At 40.7% G+C, this 25,156-nt stretch overlaps 1 protein-coding gene across 1 annotated transcript in view; it reads right to left on the bottom strand.

Annotated features, from left to right (window-relative positions):
• LOC132381196 (neuron navigator 1-like) overlaps window positions 1-25,156 on the bottom strand; it is a 752,075-nt gene that overhangs the window by 435,808 nt on the left and 291,111 nt on the right. Inside the window, exon 7 of the mRNA XM_059950487.1 lies at window positions 1,063-1,165. Coding sequence (XP_059806470.1) covers window positions 1,063-1,165 — 103 coding nt within the window. The remainder of the gene's footprint in view (window positions 1-1,062; window positions 1,166-25,156) is intronic.

Genomic DNA, 25,156 nt, shown 5'->3' with positions numbered 1-25,156 from the left:
CATCTCTAATAAACCAGACACCAACCATCTCTGCACAGGTCAAATCCAATGCCTCCACCACTGACGAACAGTTGCAGCAATGTGCACAACCTATAAGATGCACTGCAAGAACACACAGCAGTTCCTAAGGCAGCACCTTCCAGACCCGCGACCACCACCATCTAGAGGGACGAGAACAGCAGATACCTGGGAACACCATCATTTAGAAGACCCCTCCAAGTCACTCACCATCCTGACTTGGAAACATATTGCCGTTCCTTCATTGTCGCTGGTTCAAAATCATGGAAGTCCCTCCCTAACAACACTGTGGGTGTACCTACATCTCAGGGACCGCAGCAGTTCAAGAAGGCAGCTCATCACCACCTTCTCAAAGGCAGTTAAGAATGGGCAATAAAAGAATGGGCTTAGCTGGCAAGGCCCACAACCCGTAAATGAATTTTTAAAAAGACAGAAGCAGAACATCTCCTACATGGATATGTATTACAACACAAACACAATTCACATCCATTTGAAAATATTCAACATGTCTAGTTGTAAAAAATACCATTTGAGGGAAAAAAAAAAGAAAGTACTGGATGTTGCATGAAGTAGGACACTGAAACTACACAGATTGCAAATGGCTTAATAATTGTCATGCACATGAAGAGATTTACTTGAGTACTGGGGAATTTTAACCTATTCAATCTCAGTCAGAATCAGGTAAGATAATTAATTTATGATCATGATTACATCTGTACACACCATGATATTAGGATAAGAACAAACCACAGCCATGCTGTAGTCATCATTCAGCAGAAAGCAAAATAAAGCAGGTTGATGCTTCTCTCATCAAATAAATGTTGCTTCCCAAGTGGAATTTTTGAAGAATACAGAGCTATGCATGAGTTGGTGGTTGAAATGTCTGAAGGAAAGCGCATCATTACATTATGTTTCTGGCAAAAACTTAGTTGGAACCATCTGGTCATAGACTACCAATTTATACGTTTTTTCAAACTTGATGAAAATGCTGCAAATAGGAAAAACTATTTTATTCTGATTACCAAAAATCAATTTATTCAGTACCTATGGGTTATCTGTGATCCCCTTAAACTCGACATCGTGTCTTCCAAGTTTTGCCGAAGATCTACAATATTCTGAACCGTCCTTTTTCGCTGTGTCTCTGGATCTATGAATCAGAAGGATAAAATTAATCATTAAATTAATTTATTCATTTTCAGCATTATTTATATAACTGCTAACATACATGTCTTCTTAACTATTTTCAAGTGCCATTTGATAAAGCTGTTATCTAAGAAAGCAATACAATCTTTCAAAAGCTGGTCCCAAATAAATAAATCAGACAACTTTCTCTCTTGAACCCCAAAAAACTGCTAGAATTTAGAGGCAAAACTAAAATAAATGCAATTTAGTAACACCAAAAGCAAATACAAATTTGAATATTACTCATGCTGTCACATTAAATTCAAGATACTTTGTGAATCCAATAAATCCTATTGAAAACAAAATAGATTGTGAGTTCTTAGCTTATTCATTGCTAACCAAATTAAGCTTTGTAATGAATCCAATAGTTATTTGATTCTGCTTTTTAAAGTTCACATGAAAGAACACACTGTAAATGTGGGAATGAAATGCCAGGCTTGTAGCCAAAGGACCTTGGGTCTTCATTCCTCGCCAGATGGTTAGAAAGCATGAAGCCAAAGGCTCCCTGCCATATCAATTCAGTTGTGTCAGCTGAATAAGTTTGGGCAGTTACCAGCCTGGGACACTGCATGAAGCTCAAGAGAAGAAAAAACTGACATCATCTCACCTCACTTTAATCCATCCCCCACTGCAATGCTGCAAGCAGTTATGTTAAAGCCTACAGCCAACATGATCCCTGGAGGAGATTGTGTGATATACAGAGCAATCAAATGTTGAGAATCAATGGTGGAACAACACAAAAAAAAAGCTTTTGCACACATGATAATAATTAAATATTGTGCTTCAAGGTTAAACACAAAATATCATGAAAAGATCTCGGTTTAATTTTGTTCAAAATGCCATAGGCGGATATATGTTCAGATACATCAAATACAAAGAATATATGGCTTTGCGACATAGATTCATCACTTCTGCTGGCAACAGCTCCAATGATATCGAGGCCGTGTCTTGAAAAGTGTGATGGGTGAAATTCAAAGAAGATTTTTAGCCAGAGTTGCCCATTAAGAGGACAGTGCTTTCTGTTTACCAACATTAATTAGCATTGGTATTAGATGGTCAATGCATTTGCCACTTGCTTTAAATGCTATTCCTGAGACTGTGCGTTTTATACTCAGATAATGAGTGACAGAATACGGATGAATATCCCAGATGACTATGTCAAAAGGTAATTTAAAAATAAATGCAATTTGTCAATTTTATTTCCAAATTTAAGAGAATATTGTCTTTTGGATGTAACATTGGATAATCCTCATCCTAGTATATTTCAGTGTATAAACTGTTATTAAAACTTTTATTTTCATGCTAATTAAAATGAAGGAATATGTGGAAGATGATGTATTGGTAATGAGCATTTATTAAGGGTAAGTAAGCTACAAATAAGTAAGCTAAATATATCTATTTTCTCTAAAGCACTGAAAAAGGATTAACCTAACCTTGACTCCAAAAGGTCACATACTGCTGCATCAATCTATATTTTCTAGTTCCCTGCCAGCCTTTGTAATGACCATGAGCTCAATAATTTGATTTTTGTAACAACTCATGCTGAACTGAATGCAGCTATGATGTTGTGTTCCTGTAGTACATGGATTTTCCAGTTTGTGCACACACTGCGTGGAAGGTGGTGCCTGCAGTTGGAAGGCATCAGAATGAAAAAAAAATCATAGTGATAGGGAGAATGTTGATAATGGAAAATTGGAAAATATCGCTAATTACCCATGGCTTGAGGGACTATTGAGCAGATAAGAATCAACTGCATTTGTGCGGATGTGGAGTCACGTGAAGACCCGAGCAGGTAACAACGGCAGATTTCTTGCCCTTAAGGACATAAGTGGACCAGATGGGCTTTAATGACAATCTAATATTGCTATCACCACATTTTCTTATACTAGCATGTTAATATCCCATTAGTGGGATTCAAAACCAAGTCTCCTGATCAGTAGTTCAGATAATTGTTACCCTGGAAAGAAAGAGAATGTCTCAGGACAGACCCTTCATCTAACCTGAAATATTTACTATGGTTTTTGCTTTTCACAGATACCTCTTGAGCTGCTGAGTGTTACTACACTACAAAAGTCAAGAAAGGATAGCCGTTTAAAGAAAGGATGAAACACAAAATACATGGATGTTTTCAGTGTAGACTAACTTGATTGAGCTGGGGTAAGGATTGTTGAGAGCAGAAGGGAAATGGAGAGAAGATTGGTTTAATCAAGGTGCTAAGGCTATAAATACACAGCAGATTTGACAGACCAGATGCTTTTCTCTGCTCATTAATTTTGCATTTTCTGATTACCTTATGTTAAGTAGTTCTCTAAACAACATAAAAAAACAATATAGCAATCCTACACCACAGCAATATGGTAATCTTATATTACTCTCATTCTTGATACAGAGTCATACTAGCTGGGAACATATATTGAAAACTAAACTGGGGGTGTTCGGCTTTCTATTCATACTAGATATAAAAGTAATGGATAGCTGAAAACAATTTGGAGAAATGTGTTTCCAGCATGATACCATTTCACAGGAGCCAACATATTACCCCAAGAGGGTGACTTTGAGCTTCCAGTCACCTATCATTTTAACTTTCCATCTCACTTCCTCTGTTCCTTTGACCTTCCATATTGTTCCAACTGAATCCAGTGGAAGCTCAAGGAACACTACCAGGCCATATCCGCATTCCACCCTCAGGCTTAATGGTGAATTCAAAATTTCAGATCATTAGCCTTTTCTGTTTGTATCAATACTGTCCCGTTCTGATGCAAATCCACCTATAACTCAGTTCTCAACAAGCTCCAAAATCTGGGCTTTTGCAATTCCCTTTTCAACTGTATCATTGACATCCTCACTGGGAGACCACAGTCTGTGAGGATCAGAAATAACCATAACATCTCCTCCTCATTGACAATTAACATTGGCACACCTCAAAGAATGATGCTTAGCCGATTGCTCTATTCTCCCTATACCTATGATTGTGTGCTAGGCACAGCTCAAATGCCATATAAAAATTTACAGATGCCAAAACAATTGTTGGCAGAACTTCAGATGATGAAAAGGAAGAATACAAGAGAGAGATAGATCAGCTAGTTGAGTGGTTTTGCAGCAACAATCTTGCACTCAACTTCAATAAGACCAAGGAATTGACTGTAAACTTTAGAAGGAAGAAGTCAAGGAAAGAGTGAGCAGATTCAAGTTCCTGGGTGTCAACATCTCTGAGAAACTATCCTAGCCCCAATATATTGATGCAATTACAAACAAGGCATGACAGCGGCTATATTTCATTTGGAGTTGAGGAGAATTGGTATGTCACCGAAGATATTCGCACTTTTCTACAGATTCTGATTGTGAACATTAATTCAATTTCTTCTCTCCACAGATGCTGCCTGCTCTACTGTCTACTTTCAGAATATCATTTTGTTTCAGATTTCTAACTGCATGGTTCTACATTTCACATTCCCAGTACGCTGTGCTTTTTCACCCTCTCTTTTGTTCTCATTTCTCTAATAGCTGAACAACTCAAGAAGTATTGCAAATCATGAACAATTTTGGTCTCATCCAAAGGACAGACATTATCCTCTCTGCATTTCAATCCTCTTTTTTCTCTGCAAAGCATGTTTTCTCATTTTCCAATTCTAAAGAACGATCATTGACAATAATAAGTAACTTGCTTTTTTTCGCTGTAAATGTCTCCTAAATTGCTGAATATCTCCAGCATTTTCTGCTTTAATTCTAGCATCAGCAGTTCTGTCTTGATTTTCAATTGCTTCAAGAGGATTCTGCCCTCAAAGCAAACATCTTCTGGTAATACAACATTGATGGAAATAATGGTACAAATTTTCTTCAAATCCCAACCATCAAATTGCAGTTATATAGTGCCTTTAAAATAGGAAATATTTAAGTCCACCACAAGAGAGTAGCAAGTCAAAAGACATTAATCCAAACAAGAAAAGTGGTATAATAATGGCACCAACACTTGGATCAAGAGCAAGGAGGAGGGCAAAGAGACAGTATTTTACAGGCAGAGTTGTGTTTATGGACACTTCAAGATGAAAGAACTAGTAAAAAGAGAACAAATGCACAATTCTACAATGTTATATGGCTAGAGATTAGAAAAATCCAAAGTGAGCAAAACCTTGGGCAAGATTTGAAAATGAAAAAGAAGTTTTAAAACTAATGACACTGTTAGGCCAGGAGCCAACATAGGTCAGCTAGCAAAAGTGTGATGGATGAATAGGAGTTTTCACTGAGTTTAGCAAAGGTGAAAGAAGTAAATTCAGCTGAAGTGGGCTGGCACAGTCAGTAACAAATTAATTGATATGATCTGATCAGAAGAAAAGCTGAGATAGTAATAGGAACAAATGATATAGCTGAGATGGAAGTAGAAGGGTTTTGCATTGGAGAGATCATGAGAGCAAAAGCTCAGCTCAATCTGAATAGGATACTGAGGTCATGAACAGTTAACTTAAAACAGATTGGACGATTGTCATGCTAGCTCCAACTGTTCAAATTTCAAAGTAAATTTATTATCAAAGTACATATAAGTCACTATATACAATCCTGAGATACATTTTCTCACAAACATACTCAATAAATCCATAATAAAATAGCAATCATAACAGCACCGAATTTCTTGGTGTTCACCTGGCGGAGTATCTCACCTGGTCCCTCAACACCAGCTCCATATCAAAGAAAGCCCAGCAGCATCTCTACTTTCTGCGAAGGCTGAGGAAAGTCCATCTCCCACCCCACCAACCTCATCACATTCTACAGGGGTTGTATTGAGAGCATCCTGTGCAGCTGCATCACTGCCTGGTTCGGAAATTGCACCATCTTGGATCGCAAGACCCTGCAGTGGATAGTAAGGTCAGCTGAAGATCACTCTTCCCGCCATTACAGACATTTACACCACATGCCTCTTCCGCAAAGCAAACAGCATTATGAAGGACCCCATGCACCCCTCATACAAACTCTTCTCCCTCCTGCCATCTGGGAGAAGGCACCGAAGCATTCGGGCTCTCACAACCAGACAATGTAACAGTTTCTTCCCCCAAGCCATCAGACTCCTCAATACCCAGAGTCTGGACTGACACCAACTTACTGCCCTCTACTGTGTCTATTGTCTTATTTATTATTTATTGTAATGCCTGTACTGCTTTGTGCACTTTATGCAGTCCTGGGTAGGTCTGCAGTCTAGTGTAGTTTTTTGTGTTGTTTTACGTAGTTCAGTGTAGTTTTTGTATTGTTTCATGTAGCACCATGGTCCTGAAAAACGTTGTCTCATTTTTACTGTGTACTGTACTAGCAGTTTTGGTCGAAATTACAATAAAAAGTGACTTGAGTTGACTTGAGAATCAGTGAAATACCTTTTGTTCAAGTGCACAGAAGTCAACAAACTGTGCAAATACAAAAAGCAAGAAATAATAATAAATATTAAAAACATGAGATGAAGAGTCCTTGAAGGTGCGTTGATAGATTATGGGACTATTTCAATGATGGGGCATGCGAAGTTGAAACAAGTGATCCCCTTTGGTTCAAGAGCCTGATATTTGAGGGGCAATAACTGTTTCTGAACCTGGTGATGCGAGGCTCCTGTACCGTCTTGATGACAGCAGTGAGAAGAGAATACATCCAGGGTGGTGGGGGTCCCTGATGATAAATGCAGCTTTCCTGTAACAATGTGTCACGTAGATGCTCTCAACGGTGGAGAGGGCTTTACCCATGATGAGCTGGGCCGTATCCACCAATTTTTGTTTTGGATTTTTGTCCAAGGGCGTTGGCAATTCCGTACCAGCTGTGCTGCAGCTTGTCAATATACTTGTTTGTATATCTACAGAAGTTTGCCAAAGTTTTAAATGCCATACCAAACCTTTGCAAACTCCTAAGGACGTAGAAGTGCTGCTGGTTTGTCTTTGTAATTCAGCTTACATGCTGGGCACAGGAGTTCTGTCAAACATGAGTTCTTTTTGAAAGTTTGCTCAAACTAAATTTTGAGGATTTAAACTCATGGAGACCTGTATTTTCAGAATTACACTGAATGTGTCAAAAAATGCTGTAGCATCTCCAGATATTATTACAGGATCAACAATGGCGCTGTGACAAAATTGACCAATAGAAATTCTATTGCTAATACCACATCCTCACCTTCTTTATTTAGTACCTCTTTAGCCTTAAGGAGATCATTCAAGAGAACGGGCAGAGTCAAAATTTTAAACATAAAATGTATGAGAAAAACAAAGGCTAATTTGTTTGACCAGTAGGAAGACTATTCAAATGACAAACCAGGTCAGGGGATAAAAATAGCTGTTTGGATAAGTATGACAAGTAAAGATGATTCATTACAAACTTGGTCAGAAGAAACCTCAATGATAAACTTCATGAGGTTTTGAAGAGGTAGCAAGTGTCGATGACAGCAACACAACTTATAATGTACATAGATTTCTAATTAGCGTTTGGTTAAATGCCAGCCATGAGATTTATGAGCAAAACTGAAACCCAATAAATAAACCATCAAAAGCAACATGGACTGGCCTTCTGATATGAAAGAGAGTTGTGGTAAAGTACATAAATATTTCTCATAATGAACAGTGTACCTCCGGGTTCATTAGCTGAATCATGGCGATTCCATATAAATATTCATCTTGAGGCTACAGGGCACTGTCAAATTCTGCAGATGACACAAAACTTGGGAAATATTCATAGATATCCTGAGGACACATACTGACTAATGGAATGTGTGAACACATAATACATAAAATTCAATACCAAAAATGAGAAATAATGCATTTTCTTTGGAAGAATAAGAGGTGTTACTAGGTCAAGAGTACAATTTTGCTGGCCATACAAGAACTATCATTAATGTTGAATGTTGAACCAAATTTCTGAAAACAGCTGAATATGTCAACAAAACTTTGGTTTTATATTCGGAGCTTTTATAATCCAAAGACCAAAATAAAATAAGTTCTGGGGCCTACAGATGCCTTGCTCAGTGGTATTGGCCCATAGCATAGGAAGATTGGAAATCCCTTTTCTAAACATAGTCTATTGCATATAAAGCATGGCGCCCAAAAGAAAAACCTTCTTAAGGCCAAGGTTTTCAAATTCAATGGTCAGGGCAAGTACAGGCGGAGGCCACAATGGCAAATACTCCATTGCGTTTCAAGTCACACAACTTATTACAAATAGAGCTTCTTCTTTAGTCCAGGCCATAGATGTACGTATTTCATCTATTCCAAAACAAATTTGTTTTGACCATCCTAAAAAAGATCAAAAATAGTTTTATGTCTTTTGTCTCAACTGCTTCAGAGGACAGAAGTGCAATCATTAACCCTCAACCATCACCTCTTAAACCAATGGTATAACTTCACTCAACTTCACTTGCCCTATCATCAAACCATTCCCACGACCAATGGACTCACTTCCAAGAACACTTCAACTCATGTTCTCGGTAATTATTGCTTATTTATTATTATTATTTCTTTATTTCTTTGTATTTGTACAGTTTGTTGTTTTTTGAACATTGGTTATTTGTCTGCCAGTGGGTGTGGTCTTGGATTTACTGAGTATGCCTACAAGAAAACAGATTTCAGAGTTGTATATAGTGACGTACAGTATTTGCACTATGATAATAAATTTATGCTGAACAGTAATGGGCACATTACAACTACCACCTTTATATTTCACTGAGTCTGATTTACACCCGCCATGGTTTCTGGTGAGAAAGCACCAGATACTTCATGAGCATCGTAAGCTTTGTCAAGCGGAGGAAAGTTCATGCAAGGTTCAAGAGCTTCATCAAGCCTTGCCGAATCGTCAACAAAAACGGTAGAAGCTGGAATCTAAAACAAAAGTAGCAAAAAACCTCGGTGAAGGATGTGAGTGACATTCTTAACTCAAAGTTAATCCCACCATACATAAGTTGTTCACTATATGTTTTTGAGTCTTCAGAAGGACAGGATTCAGCTAACCCAAAACCTTTAAATTTGCAGCTCACAGGTCAACAGATCTTTGCAATTTAGTTTCATGGCACATCACAGTGGAACCTGGACTTTTGATCTGTTTTGTTTAAACAAAGAAACAATAAAGATGCCACAGAACAGTCACAGAGTTGTACAGCATGGAAAAAGGCCCTTTGGCCCAAGTTGACACAACTGCCCACATGGGCTGGCCCCAATCCCTCTAAACCTATCTAGAGGGGCTTTGGGTTAGGATTATAGCACCAGAGGTAAGGTAAGGGATAAGGTGGGAGAGGGAAATGGGAATGGGAAATGCCTCCAACTTGATGGCATGAACATTGATTTCTCAAACTTCTGGTAATGCCTCCCCTTCACCATTTCCCATTCCCCTCTCTCATCTTATCTCCTCATCTGCCTATCATCTCCCACTGGTGCCCCTACCCCTTTTCTTTCTTCCATGGCCTCCTGTCCTCTCCTATCTGATTCCCCCTTCTCCAAGGCTGTATCTCTTTCACAAATCAATTTCCCAACTCTTTACTTCATCCCTTCCCCACCCTCTCCCGTTTTCACCTAACACCTTGTGGTTCTTCCTCCCTTCCCACCAATTTCTTACTCGACTCCTTATCTTTGTTTCTCCAATCCTGATAAAGGGTCTTGGCCCGAAACATCGACTGTACTCTTTTCTATAGAAGCTGATTGGCCTGCTGAGTTCCTCCGGCATTTTGTGTGTGTTGCTTGGATTTCCAGCATCTGCAGATTTTCTCTTGTTTATGAAATGCACCGGAGGATGCACGGGGTTGAGCCCACAAATGTTGCCACACGTTGTGGCACAACAAAGCATGATGCCCAAAATGCTAGGCAGAACAACACTGAATACAACAAGCAACCTTCCTCTTTTCTACCCACGCACATACACAGTCCTTTAACACCAGGACAAGCCTCCAGCAGACACAGACTTCAGCATGTACACATTGAGCTTCAACCTCCCCGGTGGACTCTCAGAGATTTAAAGACTTGGCTCTGGCTAACGGGCTCAAATTCCAGACTTTCAGTTCACCCTAGAGCCTTAACTCTCGTCATCGATTCCACGGCATGCCAATCACTGAACACAATTCCTCGAGCTCCAGGCATGCCAATGGCAGGACACCAAACACTAGGTCTCATATTCAATTCTCACTGACTGCCTTTCTCAACGTAGGGAGACCTACCTCTAAGGATCCCTTCCATTGAACTTAGGCTCACTGACCTCGAATTCCCTGGAATGTCCTTGCAGCCATTCTTAAATAAAGACACAATATTTGCCATGTTCTAATTTCTTTGCAATTGCAAACTGGCAGATTATTATTCATGTCTTACTTGACCATTTAAAACTTTTCAACAGTACAGCCTTGGGGTGCCATGTATCCCATTAAAACTGCTGTCATCAGATAAATCATCTGATTGCTTCAAGCATTATGTGGAAATAGTATCTCCATAATATGCAAAGGAGTTGAACTTGGATTACTGTAAAAGGTGATTTCATCATGCTACAGGCAAACTTACTGTTCAAAGGGCAAGGCTCCAGATGTCTCAACATCAGGACTGTGTTATTGGATCCCTCATGTAATTCACCTCATCTCCCAAGGGATAGCTTGGCAAAAGTTTTCCAAACAAGCTCTTTCCAATGTTAAATTTAATCTTGTCAAACATTAGTTACTTTTCTATCAAGATCACAAAAATGTAGATTAAAAAATTGTTCCTGCAGTGTTGGTGGTCTCTCTCTATATTTAGTGTTTTCTTCAAAATTTTCCTGACGTGAATGCACAATCAATCCGTTGGTCTTAATTTTTTTTATGAAAAATCCTTCTTTTGAAAGCAAAGTGATATTAGGATTTCAACTGGAATGGTCTACTGTTCGGGACAAAACATCCATTTACAATTCAAACCATTATAAAATTGAGATTATGATTGTAATTTTATGGGACATGTGACTGAAGCTATGTGGTATTCTATACCTTCCATGTGCCCTGGTATTAGATCACAACAACAATGGTCTTTAAGACAACTCCAACTAGCTCGACAATATAGTAGCTGTTTGCAAATCTATGACATGTTGCCTCCCTTCATTCCCTGCCAACTGGCATGATGTTGCTGAAGTCATACATTTGGGGCTCACAGAGGGCACTATAATAAGGTCATTGCCACAATATGGTTCCTGTCTTCCACTGCAGTGTCAGGTGGCTAACAAAAGCTTCACTGACTACAGTGGCATGGCCACAGAAGACTTAAAGGCATTCAACAAAAACAGGTGGGCAAGCCCAACACTAACCTGGCACAGAACTTTGCCTGGAGCTCCCTCTCAAATCAAGGCCAAAAGTTCTTGCACACTACACTTGTGCACCCAACAATAAATATTCTTTGGAAGCAAACTCTGAAGGTTCCATTACACAAGCAGCAATACCCCGACACTGGAAAGACCCAATATGTATCAAATCCCCATTACTGTTACAAATTCTGTGGATTAGAGGGCTACAGGTGTCAAGGTAACCCGACATGTTAACCAAAGGCTATGCTACTTGGTGCCCAGGTTCAGGGAATCTCATCTGACCTGCGGAAGAATTTGGACTGGTAGCGGAAAGATACAGTTGTCATGGTTCATGAAGGTACAAGTAATGCAAAAAGAACAAGGAAAAAAGTTCTACCGAGGGATACGACCAGCTAGCGATGAAATTAAAATGCAGAACCAAATTGGTAATAATCTCTGGATTGTTACCGAAGCCATGTGCAAATTGGCGTAGGGTTAATAAGATCAGAGAGTTAATTGCATAGCTCAAAGATTCGTGTGCTAGAAGTGGGTTAGAATTCGAGAGGCATTGACACCAATATTGGGAAAGGAAGGAGCCGTTCCAATCGGATGGGCTCAACCTGAACCATGCTGGGACCAGGGTCCTGGTGAATCGCATAACTAGGGCTATGGATAAAGTATTAAACTAAATAGTAGGGGGTTGGGTTGAACAGCCTGGAAAAGTATGGATAAAGTAAAAGGGAAGGCAAGATCACTGAGTTCTCCAGAACAAAGAAAGTTTAGAAAGGGATAAGAAATTTAACTTCACGCAACATGGAGACAGAATTAAAACGAAGGGTGGTGAATACAGGGCTGAAGGCACTACATGGAAGACCATAAGACATAGTTGAATTAGGCCATTCAGCCCATCGAGTCTGTTCCACCATTCCATCAAGGTTGATCCTGGATCCCACTCAACCCCATACACCTGTCTTCTAACTGTATCTTTTAATGCCCTGACCGATTAGGAAATTATCAACTCCTGCCTTAGATACATCCACAGACAGCCTCCACCACAGTCTGCCGTGGAGCATTCTACAGATTCACTGCTCTCTGGCTAAAAAAAAATTATTCCTTACCTCTTTTCTAAAAGGTCACCCTCTATTTTGACGCTACATCCTCTAAGTCTGGATACCCCCACCATCTTATCTATTCCTTTCAACATTCAATAGGTTTCAATGAAACCCCCCCCCCCCTACTTAAATTCCAGCGAGTACAGGCCCAAAGCTGCCAAACACTCCTCATATGTTAGCCCTTTCATTCCTGGAATCATCCTTGTGGACATCCTCTGGACTCTCTCCAATAATAACTTATCCTTTCTGAGATATGGGGCCCAAAACTGTTGACAATACTCCAAGTACAGCCTGACTAGTTTCTTATAAAACCTCAGCATTTTCTCATTGTTTTTATATTCTATCCCCCTTGAGACAAATGCCAACATTAAATTTGCCTTCTTTACTATAGACTCAACCTGTAAATTAACCTTCTGGGAGTCTTGCATGAAGACTCCCAAAGCAGGCAGTGAGGGGCTTGACGGAGAGCTTGAAGATGACTCATACTTGAACTCAGTTCTCAGTACTTGGGCTTGGGCATGCTCAGGGAGATATCCCTCAGACTGCACAACAGTAAAGCAAGCAGTCCTATTTAAACCAAGTTAGGCTGAAGACACTGAATCCATGAGAATTAACTTCAGACGGGGCTCATAAAGAGCACTGAAGATTGTGATGAAGTGTAAAGTTTATTTTTCAGTATCTGCGCATTGCATTTCATTGTATGTTTTGAAGTATGTGACAAATTTGTTTCTCTCCCTCTGACAAAATAGTGCTTTGCGATGGGATTTCTAGCCATCCCTGTTCTCTATTATTAAATATTCTCCTTAAAGTAAAAAAAACTCAGCCATTTTTCACCTTATACATATTCTAAAAATTTTCAAATTCACACCTCATAGTTGTTCTCACTATTTAGCTTTTCTCTTCTGTCTAGAACAAAATAATCTTAATATTTCAATTACTGAAGAATGTTAAATCAATGCTATTTACATTATCATCTTTACAATCTGAAAGTAGCACAGGAGTCTCCAGTCACCTAATATGAATACATGCAGGATACAAAATAAGGTCGATGAGCAGACAGAAACTGACAAGTATGACACTCTGGGCATCACTGAGTCATGGTTGAAAAATCACATCTGGGAACTAAGCATCCCAGGATATGTACCCTATCAAAAAGACAGGCCGATAGTCAGAGGGAGTGGGGAGACTCTGTTGGTAAAAAGAATTAAATCATATCCTTAGAAAAAAGTGGCATAGGATCTGAAGAGGAAGATGAAGGCGGCAGGATAATGGGGTTGAGAGGGGTCATAAATCAGCTATGATGGAATGTGAAGAAGACTTGATGGGAAGAATGGCCTAATTCTGGTCCTATACTTATAATCTTTTTGTGCAGACTCCACCATTCATTCATGGCTGGCTTATATCCCTCTCAAATCCATTCCTCTGCCTTCTTCCTGTAACCATTAACACATTTACTAATTATGAACCTATCATTTTCAAACTCTCACTGCTACAGTCAGAAGTTCCCACCTGCTTCAAAAGTGCAACAGATGTACCAGTGCACAAGAAGAATAGAGTGAGATGGCTTAATGGCTATTGTCCAGTAGCACTCACATCTACAGTGATGAAATGCTTTTAGAGGTTGTTCATGGCTAGAATCAGTTCCTGCCTCAGTAAGGACCTGGACCCATTACAATTTGCCTATCACCACATTAGGTCTACGGCAGGCAAAATCTTAATGGTTCTTCACATGGCATTAGATCACCAGGACAATACAAGCACCTACGTCAGGATGCTCTTCGTTGACTATTACTCAGCATTTAACACCATCATCCCTCAGTCCTGATCAACAAGCCACAGAACTGGGGCCTCTGTACCTCCTTCTACAATTGGATCCTCGATTTTCTAACTGGGAGATCATGATCCGTGCAGATTGGTAATAATATCTTCTCCTTGCTGACGATCAACACTGGCACACCTCAGGGATGTGTGCTTAGCCCACTACTCTACTCTCTCTACACCCATGACTGTGCGGCTAGGCGTAGTTCAAATGCCATCTATAAACTTGCTGATGATACAACCATTGTTGGCAGAATCTCAGGTGGAGCTGAGAGAGCATACAGGAGCGAGATATACCATCTAGTTGAGTGGTGTCACAGCAACAATCTTGCACTCAACATCAGCAAGACCAAAAAGTGATTGTGGACTTCAGGAAGGGTAAGATGAGGAAATGTGAACCAATCCTCATGGAGGGATCAGAAGTGGAGAGAGTGAGCAAGTTCAAGTTCCTGGGTGTCAAGATCTCTGAGGATCTAACCTGGTCCTAAAATAAAGATGCAACTATAAAGAATGCAAGACAGCAGCTGTATTTCATTCATGGGTTGAGGAGATCTAGTCAACTAAAACATTCAAAAACTTCTACAGATGTACCGTCGAGAGCATTCTGACAGGCTGCATCACTGTCTGGTATGGGGGGGGGGGGAGTGCTGGCTACTGCACAAGATCAAAAGAAGCTACAGAAAGTTGTAAAATTAATCAGCTCCATCTTGGGTGCTGGCCTCTGTAGCATCCAAGACATCTTCAAAGAGCAGTGCCTCAGGAAGGTGGCATCCATTATTAAGGACCCCCATCACGCAGGACTTGCCCTCTTCTCATTGTTACCATCAGGAAGGAGGACAGAAGCCTGAAGACACACACTCAGCAATTCAGGAACAGCTTCTTCCCCTCTTCCATCCAATTCCGAAATGGACATTGAACCCATGAATACTACATCACTTTTTTTGTTGTTTTTATATTATTTCTGTTTTTACACTATTTTTAATTTTACTATTTAATATACACATATATATTTAATATATTATCATGCACTGCTGCTAAGTTAGCAAATTTCATGACATATGCCAGTGCTATTAACCTGATTCTGAATCAACTTCTGCTTTAACTATACCCAATGGCTTGACCTTCACAGCTTCATCACCTTCTATTCTGAGGCTGTGTCCTCTGGTCCTAGACCCTCCTAATATTGAACGTGTCCGTTCCATGTCTAATCTATACATATAATTCAATATATGATAGGTCTCAACAAAATCCCTCATTATTCCTCTGAACCCAGTGAGTACAAGCACAGGGATGTCAAACACTCCTCATACATTAGCCTTTTCATACCGAAAATCATCTTATAAAACTCAGCAGCCTCTCCAATTCCAGCACAACCTTCCTTAGGTATGGGGTACAAAACTGCTCACAATAATCCAATTGCGGTCTGACCAACGCTTCCTAAATACTCAGCATTAAATCCTTGTTCTTATATACAAATCCTCTCAGAAAGAATGATAATATCGCATTTGCCTTCCTTACCACTGACTCAACCTGCAAGCTAACTTTTAGGAAATCCTGCACAAGGACTCCCAAGTCTCTTTGCACCTATGATTTTTTAATTTCTTCCCTGCTTAGAAAATAGTCTAGGCCTTTATTCCTTCTACCAAAGTGCATGACCATACACTTCCCGACACTATAGCCCATCTGTTACTTCTTGGCTCATTCTCCCAAACCGTCTAAGTCTACCTGCAGACCCCCTGCTTCCTCAACATTATTTGCCCCTCCACTCACCTTCATATCGTCTGCAAACTTGGCCACAAAGCCATTATTCAAATCACGGACATATAACAAAAAAAGAAGTGGTTCCAACACTGACCCCTGTGGAACACTAATCATCAGCTGCCAATCAGAAAAGGATCCCTTTATTCCTACTCTTTGTCTCCAACCAGTCGGCCAAACTTCTATCCATAATAGTATCTTTCCCATAACATCATAGATCCTTATTTGTTCAGCAGTCTCATGTGCAGCATTTTGTCAAAGGCCTTGACAAAGCAAACTACATCCTCTGACTCTCCTTGGTCGAACTTGGCTGTTAATTTCCTCAAAGAATTGCAACAGATTTGTCAGGCAAGATTTCAGGAAACCATGCTGACTTTGGTCTATTTTAACGTGCCTCTAAGTACCCCAAAACCAAATCCTCAATTAATGAACAACATCTTCCAAACTACTGAAGTCAGGCTAAAAGGCCTATAATTTCTGTCTCTCTCCCTTCTTAAAGAGTGGAGCGACATTTGAAATTTTACAGTCCACTGGAACCATTACAGAATCTAGTGGTTCCATTAAAATCACCACTAATTCTTCCAAAACTCTTCAGCTACCTGTTTCAGCACACAGGGGTATAGTCCATCTGGTCCAGGTGACTTATCTACCTTCAGACCTTTCAGTTTCCCAAGCACCTTCTCCTGAGTAATAGCAACAATACTAACACTCACCTCTCCCCACTGACACACTCAAACTTCTGGCATATTACTAGTGTCTTCCATAGTGAAGACAAACACAAAATATTTAAGTTTGTCCATTTTTTCTCCCCCATTACTACCTCTTCAGCATCTTTCTCAAGAAGTCCAATATTCACTCTCAACCCTCTTTTACTCGTTATATATCTGAAAAATACTTTTTGTACCCTCTTTGATATTGTTGGCCAGCTGACCTTCATATTTTATCTTTTCTTTCCTTTATGGCTTTTTTATTTGCCATTTGTTGTTGATTTTTAAAAACTTCCCACTAGTTTTTGCCATATTTTTCTATTATGATGTCTTCAACAGCCATGGTTGCTTCATCTTCCTTTCAGAATACTTCATCTTTGACATGGATCTATCCAGTGCCTTCTGAATAGCCCCATCAAACTCCAGCTATTGTTGTTCTGCTGTCATCCCTGCTAACGACCCTTTCCAATCCACTCTGGCCAGCTAATATGGGCTGCCATAATGACTATCGCCCGTTAGCACTCACATTGACAATGATGAAATGCTTTGAGAAGTTGGTTATGACTAGACTGAACTCCTGCCTCAGCAAGGACCTGGACCCATTGCAATTTGCCTACCGTCACAACAGATCAACAGCAGATGCAATCTCAATGGCTCTTCACCTAGCTGTAGACCACCTAGACAACACAAACACCCACGTCAGAAAGCTGCTCAGCATTTAATACCATCATTCCCACAATCCTGATTGAGAAGTTGCAGAACCTGGTCCTCTGTACCTCCCTCTGTAATTGGATCCCTGACTTCCTAACCGGAAGACCACAGTCTGTGCAGATTGGTGAAAACATATCCTCTTCGCTGATGATCAACACTGGCGCACCTCAGGGATGTGTGTTTAGCCCACTGATCTGCTCTCTGTATACACCTAACTGTGTGGCTAGGCACAGTTCAAATACTATCTACAAATTTGCTGATGATACAACCATTGTTGGTAGAGTCTCAGGTGGTGACAAGAGAGGGTACAGGAGTGAGATATGTCCACTAGTAGAATGGCGCTGGAGCAACAACCTGCACTCAACGTCAGTAAGACAGAAGAGCTGATTGTGGACTTCAGGAAGGGTAAGACGAGGGAACACATACCAATCCTCATAGAGGGATCAGAAGTGGAGTGTGTACGCAGTTTCAAGTTCCTGGGTGTTGAGATCTCTGAGGATCTAGCCTGATCCCAATGCATTGATGTAGTCATAAAGAAGGTAAGACAGCAGCTATTCTTTATTAGGAGCTTGCAGGAATTTGGCATGTCAACAAATACACTCAAAAGCTTCTATATTTGTACCGTGGAGAGCATCTTGACAGGCTGCATCACTGTGTGGTAACTATCTGCGTTTCAATATCACCAAGACCAAGGAGATGGTGGTGGACTTTAGGAGATCTAGGCCTCATATGGAGCCAGTGATCATTAATGGAGAATGTTTGGAGCAGGTTAAGACCCACAAGTATCTGGGAGTGCAGTTAGACGAGAAGCTAGACTGGACTGCCAACACAGATGCCCTGTGCAGGAAAGCACAGAGTCAATTGTACTTCCTCAGAAGGCTGGCATCATTCAATGTTTGTAGTGAGATGCTGAAGATGTTCTATCGGTCAGTTGTGGAGAGCGCCCTCTTCTTTGTGGTGGCGTGCTGGGGAGGCAGCATTAAGAAGAGGGACGCCTTACGTCTTAATAAGCTGGTAAGGAAGGTGGGCTCTGTCATGGGCACAGAACTGGAGAGTATGACATCGGTGGCAGAGAGGAGGGTGCTGAGTAGGCTAGGGTCAATCATGGAAAACCCTGAACATCCTCTGCACAGCACCATCCAGAGACGGAGAAGCAGCTTCAGCGGCAGGCTGCTGTCAATTCAATGCTCCTCAGACAGGATGAAGAGATCATTACTCCCCAACGCCATTCGGCTCTACAATTCAACCACCAGGGGCAAGACATGTTAAAGTGCTGGGGTTAGGACTGAGCTTAAGTTACCACTCAATGCACTTTAGTAAACTATTTAAGAACTTTTTAAAAGCTATTTATTAATGCTTTTTGGGAGGGTGATTTTAGATGCATATCATATTTATACTGAGTTAAATACTGTATGTAATTAGTTTTGCTACAATAAGTGTATGGGACACTGGAAAAATGTTGAATTTCCCCTTGGGGATGAATAAAGTATCTATCTATCTATCTATGGAGAGGCTACTGCATAGGACCAAAAGAAGCTGCAGAAGTTTGTAAATCTAGTCAGCTCCATCTTGGGCACTAGCCTACAATGTACCCAGGACATCTTTCGGGAGTGATGTCTCAGAAAGGCAGTGTCCATTATTAAAGACCTCCAACACCCAGGGCATGTCCTTTTCTCATTGTTACCACCAGACAGGAGATACAGAGGCCTGAAGACACACACTCAGTGATTCAGGAACAGCTTCTTCCCCTCTGCCAACTGATTCTGAATGGACTTTGAAGCTTTGGACACTACCTCACTTTTTAAATATACAGTATTTCTGTTTTTGCACATTTTTTTTAATAATCTATTCAATATACATAATTGATTTACTTGCTCATTTATTATTATGTTTCATTTATTTTCTCTCTCTCTGCTAGATTATGTATTGCATTGAACTGCTGCTGCTAAGTTAACAAATTTCATGTCAAATTTCTGGTTCTGATTCTTCTCTCATGTCTCTGTAATTTGCTTTATTCAGCTGTAACACTGTTACATCTGACTTTATCTTCTCCCTCTCAACTGCAAGGTGAATTCTACCATATTATGAACACTGTCTCCTAAATGCTCCTTTACCTTAAGCTCCCAAATAATATCTGGCTCATACACAATACCCGATTGAGAATTGCTTTACCCATGGTGGACCCAACAAAAAGCTGCACTAAGATGGCTTAGGTGCACTAATTCTGCTCCTATGTATTTTGCTTTTAACAATCTGCTCCTAAATTAATAAGGTGGAAGTTCCAAATTTTGCTATTCATTCTCAGGAACACAGCACTTATCTTCCCCACCACTATAGGAGAGTTCTTGCTTCTGCCTGCCAGGCAGCCAAACCAGACCCATCGCTGCCCACATTCAGGGAGAGCATCTGCAGCTGTACAATCTTGGCCATGCCACAAGGTTATGCATTCATATTCCGTGAGAGCCAGCAGCCTTCTGGCATGCTCCAGTGCCTAGATTAAGACTGCAGAGGAGGTGGAGAACAGGCACCAATAGAATATGCAAGAGTGACTACATACAAAATTTAAATAGTATAATCACTCCCTTTACAAATTCAGTTCTGTTGTGAACTGAAGTTCTTCAGTACTGCATGATAAAGCTGAGACAAGAAAAGTGTCAAAAGACACGTGGGAGTATTAGAAAATGGTGTCTTCCATCTTAATTTCCCAAACTGCATCACTTTGCACCTGTACGAGATAATTCCAACTGCCATTATCTTGCCAACTTTCCGATCTGATCCATATCCCATTCCAACCATAGACAAACTTCTTTACTGTCCACTAGACTACCAATCGTTGTGTCATCTTCAAATTTACTGATTATACAACTTAACCAAATCATTAGTGTATATGACAAACAACAAAGGACTCAATGCTAATCCCAGTAATACACCTCTGGCCTCCAATCTTAAAAAAAAGTGCTTTCGAGAAAATACCATGCATACCCGAATCCAAAGCCGCGGGTGAAGGCTAGATCTGTGCTGAGGGCTAGATCTGTGTAATTCAAGTCTGGTGATCCAGCAATATACATGAAGGCTAGATCTCAGGAACAGAAGAACGATTCCAGTTGAGGTCAGAGGCAGTATCAGATGCACGCTAACTCTTACAAGTTTTGCAGGCCATTACTTCTACAACGTGAAACCTAACATAGTGAATGGCAGTGATGCTTCACTCCCAGATAAGCTCAACTCCTTTTTTTGCTCACTTTGAAAGGGAGAATAAAACTACAGCTATGGTGACCTCTGGTGACCCTGTGATCTCGGTTTTGGGGGCCAATGGCAGAACGTCTTTCAAAAGGGGAAACCCTCACAAGGAGATAGTGAACCTGATAAGGCTCTGAAAACCTGTGCCAACCAACTGGCAGGTGAGTTCAAAGACATTTTTATATTCCCCTTCCTACAGTTAGAAGTTCCTACCTGCTTCAAAATGGCAACAATTGTAGTAGTGACCATGAAGGACAGGGTGAACTTCCTTAACAACTATTACCCAGCAGCATTCACATCTACGGTGATGAAGTGCTTTGAGAGGTTGGTTATGACTAGATTCAACTCCTGCCTAAGCAAGGACCTGGACCCACTGCAATTTCCCTATCGCCGTAATACGACTACAATGGAAACAATCTCATCGGCTCTTCACATGGCCTTGGATCACCTGGGCAATACCAATATTTATCTCAGACTGCTGTTTATTGACTATAGCTCAGCGTTTAATGCAATTATTCCTACAGTTCTGCTCAAAAAACTCCAAAACCTGGGTCTCTGTACCTCACTCTGTAACCAAATCCTTAACTTCCTCACCAGAAGATCACAGTAATCGCGGATTGTAAAAAACATTCCCATCTCTCTAATAATCAACACTGGTGCACCTCAAGAATGTGTGCTTAGCCCACTGCTCTACTCTCTCTACATGCACAGCTGTGTGGTTAGGTACAGCTTAAATGCCATCTATAAATTTGCTGTCGACACGACTGCTGGCAGAATTTCAGATGGTGAGGAGAGAGGAGTGAACTTGCAGAGTGAGACAGATCAGCTGGTTGAGAGATGTTGCAGCAATAACCATGCTACTCAACATCAGTAACACCAAAGAATTGGTTGTACACTTCAGAGAGAGTAAGATGAGGGAACACACACCCACCCCCATGGAGGTATCAGTCATGGAAAGAGTGAGCAATTTCAAGTTCCTGGGTGTCAACATCTCTGACAATCCATCGTGGGCTCAACACATCAATCCAGTTACAAAGGTGACACAACTGCAGCTGTAGCTTGAGGAGATTTGGTGTATCATGGAAGACATTAGCAATTTTTTTACAGATATACAGTGAAGAGCATTCGAACTTGCTGCATCACTGACTGATATGGGCGGGGGGGGGGGGGGCTGCACAGGGTCAAAATACGCTGCAGAACCTTGTAAACTCAGCTTCATTGTGCCTCCCCCACATCCAGGACATCTTCAAGGAGCTATGCCTCGAAAAGACAGCATCCATCATTAAGAACCCCTATCACCCAGGACATGCCTTCTTCTCATTGCTACCATCAGGGAGGAGGTACACGATTCAGGAACAGCTTCTTCCCCTCTACTGTATTTCTGGAGAGACATTGAATGCATGAACACTACTTCACTTTTTTTTGTAACTACTTATTTAACTTTTAATATGTATACATCTTACTGTAATTGAGTTATTATTTATGTATTGCATAATAAATAATTTGGGTAAATAATTTATTACTTGTTGCATTGTAAGCAGATTTCATGACACATGCCAGTGATAATAAACCTGACTGTGATTCACTACCATCCTCTGCCTCCTACCACCAAAACAATTTGGTATCTGAATGCCTAATTTAGATTAGATTAGAGCTGGATTCCAAAGTGTTCTTACCTTGCAGTTCAGCCTACTATGCAGGACTTTAACAAAAGCCTGCTAGAGTTGATGGAGGCAACATCTACCACCCTGCCCTTATCATGATTAGATCTTCAAACGACAAAAATCTCAACCATTTTCACAGGAAGTTGGCAAAACTTCCAGACACCAAAAATCCTCAAAACCACTCTATGAATCAAGGACCAAAACCAATAACGCCCGAAAGCCTGATCCTTGACTCTCCAATACTAGCAGAAACTCCAACCTCATCAGCCCCTCGTAGGTTGAAACTATTGCCAGCCTTGGGCCTTGTGCAGTCAGACCCAGGATCAGAATAGTCTTTGGCAAACTATGCACCAGTTATTACTCGGCACACCAGGATTTGTCTGATCTTACATCTTGTGGTGAACTACATATACCTGTCTGGACATGCCCCTCTGCTGGCTGCCCCTGTGGCTCCTCCCACAGACCCCTGTATAAAGGCGGTTGGAGGCACTGCTCCTCCCTCAGTCTCCAGGATGTTGTGTGGTCGTTTCTTGCAGCTAATGAAGGCCTATCTTTTGCCTCCTGTCTCCAAGAGTTATTGATGGTGCATCACATCTATACAGCTTTTTCCAATCTTTCTAAAATTCTTTTAAATGTCACAGCAGACGTTAAGTAGTTTGTCTGACACCTCAAATTCTTACGTATTTTTGTTTAGTTTTTTAACTCTTAACAACCATCACTGCGCATTCTTTACTTGTTAAGCATTTGTAAAATGTGCTTTTAAGTACTTCTGAATGTCTCGGATTGAATCAAAGCAGCCTGCTTTATTGTTTCCAACAAAATCAGGGTGTTTGCTTCTTTTGGTTGGTGGAGCTTGCTTTAGTTTCAACCACATGATCCTATGGAAGGCTCTTTCACCATGCAGAACTTGTTTCTTGGGGCTTTCGCAGCAACTTCCTGGAGGTGCCACTGGGCCCAGCATCAAGTGCAGGTGGGCCGATGTTGATTCTTAATTGCTGCCTGATAAAACTGAATGGCTTTACTGGGTCACTTTAAAGGGTAGTTAAAAATCAGCCGCATCGCTGAGTGTCTGGAATCACAATAAAGACCAGCAGGGACAAAGACAGTATGTTTCATTCCCAGGAGACGTAAATGGATCAGATGGTTTTTCAGAACAATTTCATAGTTTCAGGGATATAATTACAAATCCTTGCTTTTTAACTGCAAAAATTATTTAGTTTATCAATTGTAATTTCCACAACTGCTCTGATAAGAATGGAACTGAAACAGTTACGGCTGCTCTCCTATTTACCCACAATATCACATTCAGGTAAGAGAAATGTTCCCTTCACACAATGGGCAGCTAAGGCTTTGTGACTCTTGTCGTCCTCCCACTCCTTCGAGCAGCTTGTCCTTCTCTGATTCTCCTTTGCTCATTCTCCCAGTCATGCTCTATTTCAGGGGATTGTCTGCTAATGCACCGTGTCTGAGAACAACTGGTGTGTGCAGAAGCACTGGAATCAGCAAAGCTTCCTTCAGCACTTGCTACAGCACTCGCTGAGGGCTTCTGCAACCAGAAATAACCAGAGAAAACGGCAAACGCAAATCCCCGTCATTAACACAGGTGATGTAATTCTTTTGCAATCTGAACTAACAAAAGCAACCGTCACAGAAAATTGTTGCAGCCAGAATGATGACTATTTCTCTGGGATAGAGGAGTCCACACAAGTGTCATAGGTTTAGGATGAGAACAGAAAGATTTAAAAAGGACTTGAGGGACAAAATTTTCACACAGTGGATGGCAAGTATATGGAAGAAAGTGCCCGAGAAGTAGCTGAAGTAGATACAATTTAAGAAGCACTTGGATAGGTACACGGCAGGGAAGGGCTTAGAGGGACATGGGCCAAACACAGAAAATTTAGGGCTAGCTGGCTGGGCACTGTGACCTGTGTGGACTGGTTGGCCCTTAAGGCCTGTATCGCACTTGACCCTAGAATAAATTCAGAATGCCAGTGGTATTCTGCTGCAGTAGCACATCCACTTCAAGTTTCAAAGTGTTGTGTATTCAGAGATGCACATCTGCACACCACTGTTGTATCCCCTGGTTACTTGAGTTACAGTCGCCTTTCTGTCACCTTGAACCAGTCTGGTCATTTTCCCCTGACCTCTCCCATTAACCAGACATTTTCGCCCACAGAGCTGCCACTCACTCGAAGATGTTTTTGTTTCTCACAAAGTTCTCCGTAAATTCTAGAGACTATTGTGCTTGAAAATCCCAAGTGATCAACAGTTTATGAGATACTCAAACCATCCCATCTGGTAGCAACAATCATTCCATGGTCAAAGTCACTTAGATCACATTTCTTCCCCATTCTGATATTTGGTCTGAATAACAACTGAATCTTTTGACTATGTCTGCAAGCTTTTATGCATGAGGTTTCTGCCATATGATTGCCTGATTAGGTATTTGCATTGATGAGCAGGTGTACAGGTGTGCCTAATAAAGTTGCCACTGAGAATAAATTAACTCAGCACTATATTCTTGATAATAGCTTTAAAATATTTTGCTGCTTACAAAGTTAAGAGTGTTTTCACAAGTCAATTTTTAATGAAGTACAAAAAAACATCAGAATTTTTATGTTCTCAAAGACAGCATTTGGCATGGATAGTAATATTACAAATTTTTTGACAGTGATTTGAAATAATCAACAATCTCATGGAAAACTTGACTAAT

This window comes from Hypanus sabinus, chromosome 25 (assembly GCF_030144855.1).
Source record: "Hypanus sabinus isolate sHypSab1 chromosome 25, sHypSab1.hap1, whole genome shotgun sequence".
NCBI classification, from domain to species: Eukaryota; Metazoa; Chordata; class Chondrichthyes; order Myliobatiformes; family Dasyatidae; genus Hypanus; species Hypanus sabinus.
Note: the sequence above shows the minus strand (reverse complement) of the source record. Positions and strands in the feature narration are given on the sequence as shown.